We start from the raw sequence: 14,092 nt of genomic DNA on the forward strand, positions 1-14,092 counted from the left end.
GGTGGTTGTATTAGATCCGCCATTTTGAATTTTCAAAATCCGATTTCAGATTTGTATTCAGCATACGGAAAAACTCTTTGGTATTAAGTTTTACAAAAATCTGTCAATTTCCTAAATTTTTAATATTTTTGGTCTTTATATTAGATCCGACATTTTCAGTTTTCGAAATCCGACTTAAGATTTGTATTTAGCTAACCGTAAAATTCTCTGTTCAAATTTTATAAAACTCCCTTACTTTTAAAAATTTTGCAAATTCTTAGTTGCCATATTAGATCCGCCATTTTGAATTTTCGAAATGCGACTTTAGATTCGTTATTAGCAACCCGAAAAAATCCCTGATACCAAGTATTATAAAAATTCGTTAATTTCTAAAAATTTTCAAAATGTTTTGGTGGTCATATTGGATCCGCCATTTTGTATTTTGGAAAGATAACTTTAGACTCGTATACAGTAACCCGAAAAACCCCTTGATACCAAGTTTTATAAAAATCAGTTTATTTCTTAAATTTTTTAAATGTTTGGCGGCCATATTAGATCCGCCATTTTAGTTTAGACTTATGTGACAGTGCACAGATAAACAAAGTGCTCGAAAGTGTTAATTGGAAAAGAAAAACGTCGAATAAATAATCGCTACACTTGAATAATTACCGTTTTTATTATTTTTTTTCGGTTTTCTGAAATTTGAAGTATGATTTAATTGAATTTTATAATTTTGCCACGCGCCATTGGAAAGCTTACATTTTTCTGTAAATTTTAAGATTTTTTCAAAAATTTTCAGATCAAATAGAAAATGGGCAGCATGGGTGTAAAGTTGAGAAAAAATGCCCCATATATATATATATATATATAAATTTTATTAAAATTTTATTGTCCTGCGGAACTTAATTATAAATATTCATTTTCTTAAAGAAACTTAATTTTCTATAAAGACTGGAATACATTATTAATTATTTTTTCTGCAAATTTAACTAAGAATAATTTGTTATAAAAAAATAAAAAAATATTTTGTAAGTAATATATATTTTTATACACAATGTTAAAAGTTTTATTTTAAAAAATTTGTAATATTTAGGACTATAATTATATATAGATGTGCTTTAGATATTCATTATCTATCTTTTTCTATCCACATCTATCCATATCTTCTATTCTTTTTTACTTGGGATTTTGCACCAACGTGACATCTTGTGTGACATGCCTTAACTATGACATCTTAATCACAGATTTTTTAATAGAATACAATGGTCGTGAAATCACCTTATATTCTTACACCGTGGTTGGCACAATTACGACTTTCCGGAATGGACGATTCTATCTCTGTCGGAGAGATTAGGGAATTGATGTCGAGGATCGGGGAATGCAAAATAGCAGACATTTCGTGCAGGTCCATTAGGTATGTTCGGGGGGGTTTAGGCGTGCTGTTCCTTAGGTGCCCAATCCCAGCAGCGGTTAAGGCGCTTGAAGCGGGAAAATTGGCCATTGGATGGTCGACGATTCGGGTTGAGATGATGAGGACAAGGCCTTTGCAATGCTTTCGCTGCCTCGCAGTGGGGCATACAGTTCAAAGGTGCCCGAGTGTAGAAACTAGACGTTTTTGTTGCTACCGATGCGGCGAGACTGATCATAAGGCGGCGGAATGCCGAAACAAGGTCAGATGTCCAGTTTGTAGGGACAGAATGCGGAACATTTGGTGGGCAGTTTGAAGTGCAAACCTGTCCCACCAAAAAGAATGGATCGTCCTGTAGCGAACACAGAGCCAGAACAACCAAAGATGCCTGAAATAAAAAAGAACACATATAAAAAAAAAATAGCTTCTGCAAAGAAAAAGGTCTTGGACGGAAAGGTCAAGGATATTCATGCTCCTTCTACTTCCAAAGAAGGTTTTGGAGGTAAGGAAGGTCATTGGGACTTATTGGATGGTTCATCAATATACGATGAAAATATGGATTGCATGAACGCGGACATGTTTCCATTCTGATCACTTTTTTTTAGTGCTTCTATCAAGTAAGGGTGCAAAATGCGTATCACGAGCGATAACAACAATATTTGTTTATCGGTTTCATGGTCTTTTTGACACCAGTAAATTATTTTTATAGTTAGGAAGTGGTCATTATGACAAAGGATTAGTTAATATTATTAGGTAAAGTTTAGATTATAAATAGAATTAAGATACATACTAGAAGTACTTATATACTTATATAAAAAATTTTTAGCCGTTGGATATGTGTGTGTATGCTTGTTGCATGTATCGTGTATAGGCTGTGCATACTTACCTGTTTTCTTTGGACGTCCCGGTAAACTGTTGTTGGGGTTTATGACCACGGCTGGGGGGGAAATGGAGTCATGCGCTAGCTCGTAATCCCGTCTACCTCCTCATATTTCAAGGCCATTGTTGGTCGTAGGTGAGTTTTTAGCTGGTAGGCGGTCGAGATGGTTGTCGGGGTCCGGTGGATCCAGTGGTTGTGCGTATCTCACTTCCTGACTCTGGATGTCTGGTGTTCCCTCTGCCCGCGTGGGATGCCTGGTCCTGGTTGGGATGAGGCGTGCTCCCTTTTCGGTTCTACTGGGATCCCCCCCGATGCGAGTCTCGGTCGAATCCAGCACCCCTGGTCCGGGCCAGGGTGTTTTTCGAAGATTTTCTCATCTATAAAACAAAAAAAAAAAAAAGTTAGGTTGTAACCGGACAAAGCAACTTCATGACAAAATATCACTCTATCACTCACCGGTGTAGAATAACGCTTTTCATTTCAACGGTCGCCAGCTAATTTAACCTTTAATTAGCAAGGTATCCGGTGTCCTTGGTCCTGTTGCCATCTATCTCGTCGGCGCCTGTTGGCAGCAACCCGTCCTGGCAGACATCCTTCCAGCACAGCATTCAGTCCTCTGAACTGCATGTGTCGGTGTTGCAAACCGCCGGAGATGATCTCTTGAGTAATCCAATTTGTACACTCGCGCACTGGGTCTCAAGCAGTAACTAAGTTTACCGTAATGTGTCTCTTTTTTATATTCAGGTGCTGTACTTCCACCCGCTTCTGGATCCGCTGCTGCTTCCACCAGGTAAGTATGATTATTAATCATTTAACTTATTAATGTTTATTTTTTATCGTACAGTCCCCTTCTCTCATCCTGCTCAAGGAGATTGAGGATTGTTTATAGGAGGGATGATAAATCACATACACTTTCCACATTTTTAATTAAATAGATTAAAAATGAAATTTATTAAAAAATAAATTAAAACACTTATTTGTGTATTGATTTATAACAATCCAGTCTGCGCTGGTTATGCCGCACATGATTATACAATGTAGCGCGCACTTAATATTAATCGCGATGACCCACTTGAGTCATGATCGCGTCGGATAAAAATGCGATGCTCTCATTGAGAGCTTCAGCCACTCGGACTGGCTGAACTCAACTAACTTACTGGCTTATTCCGGCTTCCTTTTTATACTCGGGAAGCGTGCGCTCCCTTCTCTTACTTCGTCGACCAATCAGAGCTGGTCGCTATCGAAGCCAGAATCCTCCAATGAGAAAACGAGTTTCTCGATTACCGACTTCGGGCATATGTCGGTAACATTATTAATGCTATTTATATTTCTTTATTTATTTTAGATTTAACTTATGTACTACGTTTATAATTATGTATTTAATGTACCGTAAATGCTAAAATAAATTAATCGTTGTCAGATCGCATTCTGACAATTCGCTGACTAGCGCGTATAACAAAATAATTTGCTTATTAATGTAATTGATTGATTTTATATGGAATACATACAGTTATGCTTCCGATTTGTAATTATTACCTTTTTATTGTATTTTATAATACTTAACTTTAACGACTTACTTGTCGAGGCTTGCCGCTACTTGTTGCAATTTTACCTATTTTATATCTTATCTTGTAATCTTATTTCTAGGGTAATAATTAGGTTACAGAGGTCGTTTGACGTGTAAAAATATAATTTATTAGGATAAATATAACATTGTACATCTATTCTATCTTATGACTACTTTTATTGGGTTTGGGTTACTTGCGCCCGTTACCCGTTCGTCTGTGCCCGTTCTTCCGTCTTCCGTTTCTCGGGCAGTGGTGATGCCGGCTGCATTCCCCCTTCTCCGTCGGTGTCCATTTTTTGGTCTGCCGATGGTCTCGTTCCGAGAATGGGAGACTCGGTTATTCGTTTTTGCCGTTTGATTTCTTCCTGCTTCCAGTGTCTGCGTGTTTTGGAAGATTTGTAGCGCATCCTTGCTTCGTCCGAATCGTCAGACGATTGTTCCTTGTATGACTTCTGCGTTATGGATGCTGTTCTTCTTTTTTTGTTACAGGATCTGTTCTGGTCGGTGATCTCTGATGACGTGCTCGGCATCATGTATCTCTGGTTTTCCAGTATTTTTTGCAACTCTTTTTCAATGCGTTTTTGCGGTTTTGTTGCTTTTTGGGTTTCCTCGTTTTTTGATTCTCGAGTACTTTCCGTTTTTGTTGTTTCTGGAATCGATTCTTCATTGATGTCCAGGATTTCGCGTAAACGTTCTTCCACGTTTTGTTGTGTTGTTTGCGGTATATTTAACTCCGTCGGATTTACGCTTGTTTCTGACACGCTGTCTTTAATTTTTTGACACCCATGTCGCGTGTACCGTTCTGGTAGTTTTTCCGTCTTTGAAATTGTATGTTATCGCGAATGGCTTCTTGATACACTCGGCAATTGACAGTGTTGAGTGCATCTCGAAGGATGTTTTTATTTTAATTATCGGCTCACCTTTGTCGTCGAACATTGTGATGTTGTCGACTGTCGGATGTTGCTTGCCGAATATCTCTGCTAACTCTTTATCGAATTTTTCGATGTTTTCTTCTCCCTCGCTATCGGTGTACTCGTCTGGGATGTTTGAGATGTCGTACTTGAGCTGCATGAGTTTGTCGATACGTTCTTTCTTGCGCCTTTCCGCTAGTAGTCCTTTTCGTTTTCTGAGCAGTAGGTCCTTTATTTCTTGCTTCAGTTTTTCTTCCTGCTCGTCTAGTACTTTCAGACTATATTCTTTTTGCGTTGCCATTTTTGATGCGTTTGGCTCGGTGGTTGGCGCGGTACTGAATGTCGATTGCTCTGCCTCGATCATCAGCGCTGTCCGCTCCACCTGGTTGACGCTGAACGAACCATTCACGTTCTGAGATAGAAAGTTTTTCCACTCGTAATATTACTTTAGTTTTTGTTTATTAATGACCATCGGTTTGTTATTGACAATCATTAATGTTTCTTCCGCTGTAGATAGTACGGAATTGTTTTCCCCGTTTAATTTTAGGGTTTCATTCATTTTGTTATTTTGTTCGTCTTCGTCGTCCATTTCCATTTTAATTTCCCTCATGAACGGTGATTCCTCGTCCATTTTTTTAGGATTGCTTCTGGTACGACTGTGATTACGTTGAGTGATGGCATTTTCTCTTCTTGAGTATATTTCAAAGTAGGATCTTTATGTGGACGTAGTTGTCTCGAGTTGTAGACTCCTATTGGTTGTCCTTCCGTGTCTGCTATTAAGTATGCATTTCTACGGATTATTTGTTGGATTACGTACGGTCCGTCGTATACGAAATGAATTTTTCGTGTTAGTCTTCTACTTGCATCGGATCGTCTATGTAGTTTTATCCATACTTTGGTGCCGATTTCGTATTCTTCCGCTTCCTGATGTTTGTCTGCTTGTATTTTCCTCACAGCTGCTTTCCTTTTCAGGTGTTTACTAACCTCTTCTATTTTTTGTTCCAGGTTCGTCTGCTCGGGTTCTTCCGGATACAGCGTTGGATCTAGTTCGAGGCTTAATTGTAATTCCGGGTGTAAATCGCTCGGATTACAACCCGTGCTACTGTGGGCCGTGTTATTGACAATTTTTTCAAAACGGGTAAGTATTCTATCCCACTGTGTTTGTTTCTTATGGAAATACGCTCTTATGACTTTACCTAGTTCGCGCATTACGCGTTCGACGGGATTGCTCTGCGGATTATACGGCGATGTACGTCTTACATTAAAACCCGATTGTTCGGCAAATTCTTTCCATCGATTGGTTATGAATTGACCGCCATTGTCGGTAAGTATTACCTCTGGAATGGTTACTTCTTGAAAGTATTTTGTTTCGATCGCATCAATTATTGAGTCTAGCTTTTGATTCTTTAGTGGATAAAATTTTGTTAACTTACTAAATTGGTCTAATAATACCAAAATGTATTTGTTTTGATTTCTTGTGACTGGTAACGGTCCAAATAAATCTAACGATATTGCTTTATTTTTACTTTCGCGAAGTTTATAATATTCCAACCCTCGCGTAGGTCTTGTATAGTACTTTGTTGCTATGCAAACGTTGCACGACGCTACGACGTCTTTGACAATTCGTTCAAGATTATTAATTTTAAAGAAACGCTTCGCGAATTCTTTTACTTTGTCCGTACCGAAATGTACCAGGTATCTGTGAATCAGATCAATTAAATTTCACGAGGCATCGTCTGGTACTACGATTCTTTCCTGCGGTCCTTGATCGATTCTTATCAATCCTTCTCGGATATGATACTTCTCAGGGAATTCTTCCAGAGAGTCTGCTAGGTTTTCATCCGCGGCTTGAGATTCTCGCAGCATACGCGTCCATTCCTCTGAGTTACTCCCGTCATCATGGTTTAGAATCAAGCAGATCTTAGGATTGCCGTCTTCTTGATCCGTAGAGTTCCTCGTCGGATGTTGTCTTGACAACGTGTCAGCGATATTGTTTTCTCTTCTGGGTATGTGTATTATTTCCAGGTCAAACTCCTGCATGAACGATAACCAGCGGGCTATGCGTTCGCTCGATTGCGCACACGAGCTCACGAATTGTATCGTTTTATGGTCGGTGTGAACGCGAATCTTTCTTCCCATCCTTCCAATCCTTTGAGGATTGTATGCCATTTTTTGAGTGCGAATACTAACGCTAGGCATTCCAATTCGGTGATTGTATAGTTTTTTTCAGCGCTTTTGAGACTTCTGCTCGCGTAGCCGATTGTGTATTTTTTGTCGTCTTCGTCAAATTGGTAAAGTCGCGCTCCAAGTCCGGTTTTCGATGCATCGATGTACAAACCGAAACGTAAATTTGGTTTTGTTAGGTACAACGTTGGCGCTTCGTCAAATGCGATCTTTATATCATTGAAGGCTTTTTGATGATCGTCGCTCCATTGGAATTTAACATCCTTTTTGAGCAGGTTTTCCAGAGGCTTGGTTAATTTGGCGAGGTTCTTGATGAATCTTCGATCCCAATTGACTAACCCTAGGAAGGCTTGCACCCCTTTCTTATTTGCAGGTTTTTTGAAGTTTTTAATGGCTAGACGCGTGTCTTCGTTTATGTTTGCGCTTATTTCGTCGAAAGTATGGCCCAAGAATTTAATCTGGTTGCGCATAAATTCGCATTTGTCTTTGTTGAGTCGGAATCCTGCCTTCTTTAGTTTTTTCAGAACATAATCAATATGATATAGATGCTCTTCTTTGGTATTTGACGCTATGAGGATATTGTCTAGATAGACTATGACAAAGTCAATTGCCTCCTCGTTGAGAGTTTTATTCATAGCTCGCGTAAATGATGCTCCAGCTGTTTTGATTCCAAATGGCATGCGTTTAAAAACGTAGGATTGGTTGTCGAACAGGAAACCTGTGTATTTGCGACTTTCCTTAGCCAATGGTATTTGCCAGAAGGCTTTTGTGACATCTAGTGTCGTGAAGAATTTTCGATTTCCCATTTTCTGGAAAATTTCTTCAATTGTAGATGGCTGTGCATGATCATTTTTCATACGTTTGTTGAGCTCTCTCGCGTCTAGGCATATACGGATATCTCCAGACTTTTTTACTACCGCAACGAGCGGGTTTATGTATTGCGTGCTCGCTTTTTTGATTATATTTTGTCGTTCCCAATCGCGTATATTTTCGCGTACCGTTTCCCTGTGTTTTTCGGGTATGGGATACGTCTTTTTCTTGAAACCGCTTTCTATGTTCATTTCGATCGTGTGTTTATAGTTTTTTATTCGACCGATTTCTTCGTTGAACACTTCGCTATGTTTCTTTAGAATATCATCAAGATTCGCGCCCCCTTCTAATTTGGTTTTTATGGCGTTCATCTTATAATGATTAATTTTTCGAATCGTATCGTCGAAGCTTATTTTGAACTTATCAGGCTTATATTCGATTGTTGCCGCGTGCTTCTTTAGCATGTCGTTGCCGAGTATTATCGGGTAGGACAATTTTTCCACGACGTAGAACTGCTGAAGTATGTTCGTGCTTGCGATATCGAATTCTAATTGGGCTTTGCATGGTACTGCTATGCCTTTTTCTCCGAATGCACCTTTCAGGTTGCATTTTTTTATCGGAATTGTTTGTATGCTTTCCTGATTTTTGATCAGTTTATCTAGCGTTTCTTTCGAAATCGCTGATACTTGAGCACCTGTGTCTATCAGGGCTTCTATTTTAGTCTTCCCAATTTTTATCAGGATTAATGGATCGTTTGCGATTGGTTTCGATGCGCTATCGTCCGTTTCGTCGAGCTCATTTACGAGTTCTCGCGTTCTGAGAATGGTAATGTTTTTGGAATTTTTTCCTGCCATCTCTTTTGGTTCGACCTTTTTCGGATATTTGATATCTTTTTGGTCATTTGTTTTCGGACTTTCCTCTTGAATTTCCTCGTCATCGGAGTACTGAGGTGGTTTGTCCCTTGCATGAGTCTGCGGGCTATCCTCTTGAATTTCCTCGTCATCGGAGTACTGAGGTTGAGTGTCCTCTTTATTTTTATTCTCATTTTGAGAATTTAGGAGTACTTTAGGCTCTTTCCCCTTTTTAATCGTAGAGACCCTTTTGTTTTGACTCGCCCTTTTCTCTTCGGCGGTTGTTTTAGCTTTTGCACCTTAGTGTTTTCGCTCCGTCTTAAATTTTACGTCGGGTTTTTTAGAGTCGTTATCGCTGTCGCTTGCGGGAAACTTCACTTTAGGGTTCTGAGTTGTCTTCCCCCTTCTGCTCTCCTCTAGGTTGGTGTGCCAAGGTAGAGCTTTCGGTTCGACTTTTGGCTTGTTGAATTTTGCGTATCTGTCTTGATAACGCGGTTTTTGCTCACGGCTTTTTCCAGAGTCCGCTCTCTTGGTTGTCGAGTTTGTTTGCGAGGCTCTTTTTTCACCGGTTTGCATTTTGGACGTTGTCTCCTTTTCGTCTTGGATTTCCTCCAATAGGTAGACTAGATCCATCAACGTTGTTGCCGTCGTTGACCTTATTTCTCTCGCGATATCTCTATCGAAGTGTCGTTTGATGCACCTGATGAGTTCTTTATCGTTCATTGGTGGGTTAAGAGTACGAGCCTGCTTTGCCATATTTAACGCGTAGTCGCTCATGCGCATGTTTTTTGCGGCTTTGTACCTTCCGGTATAGAGCTTTTCGCGGAAATGTGCTTGTTGGTCGTCTCCCCAATAGAATTTTACAAATTCTTCTTTTGCTTCACTTATGCTCGTGAAGTCTTGTAGCTCCCACCATGTAGAAGCTTGTTCTCGCATGCATTTTCCGAAGAAATGAAGTTGTTTAGATCTTTTGATCCCTTCATATTTTGCAGTGCTTTCGAACTTTTTGAGGAATCTTATTGGGTTTATCGCATCGGATTTTCCCGTAAATTTGATGTCCTCGAATGGATTTTTGAGCCAACCGCCTCGAGGTAGGCAAATTCCCGTTACCGCCGCTTCCTCGTCGGAGCTTGAGTCGGTCGTGTTGTTTTCGCCGCTTACTCGCCTTTTAGGTTTTCGCGGTTCACGCCGTTCACGAAACTCGTCGGAAGTTTTTATCGCTTTAATAACGTTCACAAGCGCGTCCTCTATTTGTTTAAAGCGTTCGTTAAATGACTCGTTTATCGTTTCTTCACGTGCGGTACTTGTTTCTGGCGATGTTTTGGTGGTTATTTGCTGTTTTTCCTGTCTAAGATCTTGAGCTTCGCGTGGAAATACGAGTGTTTTACCGCTTTTCAGGGTTCTTGTCGGCGAATGGATCACCTTTCCTCCTTTTCCGGCAATTTCCTCTTGATCCTTATCCATTTTGGATTGTTTTTGGACCGTTTAAATATTATCCGATTTAAACTTCTTGTCAGTACGCGTTTTATGGCTTGGAATCTCGTTGGACCCAATTGTTTTGCCCGGTATGAACTTCGCGAAGTCGAATTAATATTTTGATAATTAACCGATTTACACTTATGCTTGAAATATTAATTGGCAGTCTGAAATCGTGAAAGATCCAGTTTTTATCGCCTATTCGAGACTTATTAAGTTGAAGAATTATTTTGATTTAAAAAAAAATTTTTCGGTATTATTGACCACTCGCTCTTTTAAGATTCTTAATTTTGACAGTACTTTTATTATTTATTAAAATTTATCGATTACCAGAGGCATTTATCGACAATAGCTTTCCCTACCTACTAGTTATCGACCTAAGTTACCGACGTTACTACTTTACCGACTTTCGTCGTTGGCTTTTTAGACAATGTTTCAAAGGCTGAATGGGCTTGTTCGGCATTTCTTTGATACCGAGTTCGCCGCTTATTTCAATGGTCGTATTTACGAACCAGTCGCCGGCCGTGTTTATGTGCCGGTCGCCTTTTATATTTCTTATGCTATAGCCGTTGGCTTTCGTTCTTTGTGGTACGACGCCGCTATTTTAACATAAATATCATGTTGTTTTTTCGCTTTACTAACGCGCCGCATTGTACTTTGTTTTCTACCGCGACGGATAAACGAAATTTTATAACTACGTAGCGCTGCTAAATTATTAAGAATTATTGTCGCAACGGTTTTCTCTCTTATATTAATAATAATTTTACAGTTTATATCGCTCGCCATCTTATGGTTAATTACAATATACCGTTATTTTGTCTGTCATCGCCGTTTCCGCTTTGAGACTCTTTGTCTCTTTGCGTACTGATGACTTTTGATTGCTAACGCTCATTACGGCGTTGCAATTGTGTTTTTTCGCGCCGCGCACTATTGCTTTTAATTTATATTGCGACGAGTGTCTTAATCACGATTTTCTTTCGCGCGGATGATTATCACGCCGCGAAACGTGACGTTTTAGTCTTTTTTCGCGTGCTACTTGCTTATTACACCGCGCCGCGCACTAATTTTGTTTTATTTTGCGACGGGTAACCTATCACTGTCGCTGCTTTGCGTGTGTAACAGGATTTTCGCACAATTAATGTTTTAACAGTTTACCGCGCCGCGCACTTAATTTTGTTTTGTTCAAGCGACGGGTGTTTTGTAAAAAAAAAATTTTGCACTTTCCAGTGTTTATTTGCGAAATTTCGTACTTTAATACCACGCCGCGCACCATTTTATTTTATTAATGCGACGGGCATCCTAGTCACGGTACCTTTTCGTGGTGATTGTGACCGGAATATGTCTTTTCGCGATTTTATTTCGAAAATTCATTTTTGCACCACGCCGCGCACCTTATTTTATTTTATTTTATGCGACGGGCGTCCTAGCCACAGGATCGCTGATTCGCGCCTATGTGACTGGATGATTGTCTCTGATTCGCGTTAATTTAATCGGCAAAGTTCGTTTTTTGCACCGCGCCGCGCACTGATTTTATTTTTTATATGCGACGGGCGTCGTGTCACAGCCGCCATTTTGTATGGGTGCAACAGGAACTTTTCTTCGCGTGATTTTAATTTTACAAGTCCGTTTTTGCATCGCGCCGCGTAACTAATTTTATTTTCTATATGCGACGGACGTCCTGTCACGGTCGCCATTTTGCGGGTTTATCTTTGGCTCGCCCTGCGTTTCGACCTACGGGCGGCCCCGCTACAGACTCCCGTGAAAAACTATCGATGATAGTCGCTCTCTACTGTAACCGGACAAAGCAACTTCATGACAAAATATCACTCTATCACTCACCGGTGTAGAATAACGCTTCTCATTTCAACGGTCGCCAGCTAATTTAACCTTTAATTAGCAAGGTATCCGGTGTCCTTGGTCCTGTTGCCATCTATCTCGTCGGCGCCTGTTGGCAGCAACCCGTCCTGGCAGACATCCTTCCAGCACAGCATTCAGTTCTCTGAACTGCATGTGTCGGTGTTGCAAACCGCCGGAGATGATCTCTTGAGTAATCCAATTTGTGCACTCGCGCACTGGGTCTCAAGCAGTAACTAGGTTTACCGTAATGTGTCTCTTTTTTATTTTCAGGTGCTGTACTTCCACCCGCTTCTGGATCCGCTGCTGCTTCCACCAGGTAAGTATGATTATTAATCATTTAACTTATTAATGTTTATTTTTTATTGTACAGTCCCCTTCTCTCATCCCGCTCAAGGAGATTGAGAATTGTTTATAGGAGGGATGATAAATCACATACACTTTCCACATTTTTAATTAAATAGATTAAAAATGAAATTTATTAAAAAATAAATTAGAACACTTATTTGTGTATTGATTTATAACAATCCAGTCTGCGCTGGTTATGCCGCACATGATTATACAATGTAGCGCGCACTTAATATTAATCGCGATGACCCACTTGAGTCATGATCGCGTCGGATAAAAATGCGATACTCTCATTGAGAGCTTCAGCCACTCGGACTGGCTGAACTCAACTAACTTACTGGCTTATTCCGGCTTCCTTTTTATACTCGGGAAGCGTGCGCTCCCTTCTCTTACTTCGTCGACCAATCAGAGCTGGTCGCTATCAAAGCCAGAATCCTCCAATGAGAAAACGAGTTTCTCGATTACCGACTTCGGGCATATGTCGGTAACATTATTAATGCTATTTGTATTTTTTTATTTATTTTAGATTTAACTTATGTACTACGTTTATAATTATGTATTTAATGTACCGTAAATGCTAAAATAAAATAATCGTTGTCAGATCGCATTCTGACAATTCGCTGACTAACGCGTATAACAAAATAATTTGCTTATCAATGTAATTGATTGATTTTATATGGAATACATACAGTTATGCTTCCGATTTGTAATTATTACCTTTTTATTGTATTTTATAATACTTAACTTTAACGACTTACTTGTCGAGGCTTGCCGCTACTTGTTGCGATTTTACCTATTTTATATCTTATCTTGTAATCTTATTTCTAGGGTAATAATTAGGTTACAGAGGTCGTTTGACGTGTAAAAATATAATTTATTAGGATAAATATAACATTGTACATCTATTCTATCTTATGACTACTTTTATTGGGTTTGGGTTACTTGCGCCCGTTACCCGTTTGTCTGTGCCCGTTCTTCCATCTTCCGTTTCTCGGGCAGTGGTGATGCCGGCTGCAAGGTTAGGTTGTAACCGGACGCGCCCATGGAGAGATAATACTCAGGACTCACCGGTCGCAGGCAGCAATACGTTCGCCGTAGATTGGTCGCCACTCGCTTTAACCCTTCAAGCTAGAAGGTTAAGATCCTCGTCTCGTCCTTCCATGACCCTCGGGCTCGGATGTCACTTTCTTCAGCGTGGACGAAGACGCCTGATGAGATGTTGCAGCGTATCTCGTTCTAATCCTTTTTTATTTTGTTCACAGGTTCACCTCGCGCACGGACGACGGATCACCGGAATGCAGAACGGATAAGGTAAGTGCTAACAACTTTCTTTCCACAGGTTCGGACCGAAATAAGTCTTACACATTTTATTTTGATAATTAATTGAAATAAACAATATATTTAACATTAAACAAAATAAAAGTACACTGGTAATTAGCCATAATGGCTTACAACAGTTTTACGCACACCGATAACATTTCGGTGATTCGCGTTTTATGATTGGTCGACGCGATGTCGACCACTTCGCTGAGTGGTGGTACTCTCGCTTCCATTTCTCTGAGTCCCACACTGACTAACTAATTCTCCTGGCACGGGTTTATATACCCGTCTGCTGGCTCGGTATCCCTTCCGCTTGTCCTGCGGCCAATCACCGCTTTGGAAGGTCTCCGCCAATCGTGGAGCTCGTGCTGGCGGTCGTCAGTTGCCGCCATCTTGATTTGGTCCGTGTCTCAACTGCTGTGTAGCGGTTGAGTCTTTACGCGCTCAATTTAAAATCATCTTATTACTAATCTTAAATCAAGCGATTAAATAATTATTTGTCAG

At 40.0% G+C, this 14,092-nt stretch overlaps 1 protein-coding gene across 1 annotated transcript; it reads right to left on the reverse strand.

The window, feature by feature from the left end:
• Positions 1 to 4,037: 4,037 nt before the first annotated feature.
• LOC137001206 (uncharacterized) lies at positions 4,038 to 6,785 on the reverse strand. Its single transcript, XM_067359588.1, has 4 exons — positions 6,492 to 6,785; positions 5,640 to 5,975; positions 4,755 to 5,157; positions 4,038 to 4,600 (listed from the first exon to the last, which is right to left on the reverse strand). Exons 1-4 carry the CDS (start codon positions 6,783 to 6,785, stop codon positions 4,038 to 4,040), a joined length of 1,596 nt encoding a protein of 531 aa, XP_067215689.1.
• Between the last annotated feature and the right edge of the window lie 7,307 nt (positions 6,786 to 14,092).

The sequence above is a fragment of the Linepithema humile genome, chromosome 7, assembly GCF_040581485.1.
Source record: "Linepithema humile isolate Giens D197 chromosome 7, Lhum_UNIL_v1.0, whole genome shotgun sequence".
In the NCBI taxonomy this organism is placed as follows: Eukaryota; Metazoa; Arthropoda; class Insecta; order Hymenoptera; family Formicidae; genus Linepithema; species Linepithema humile.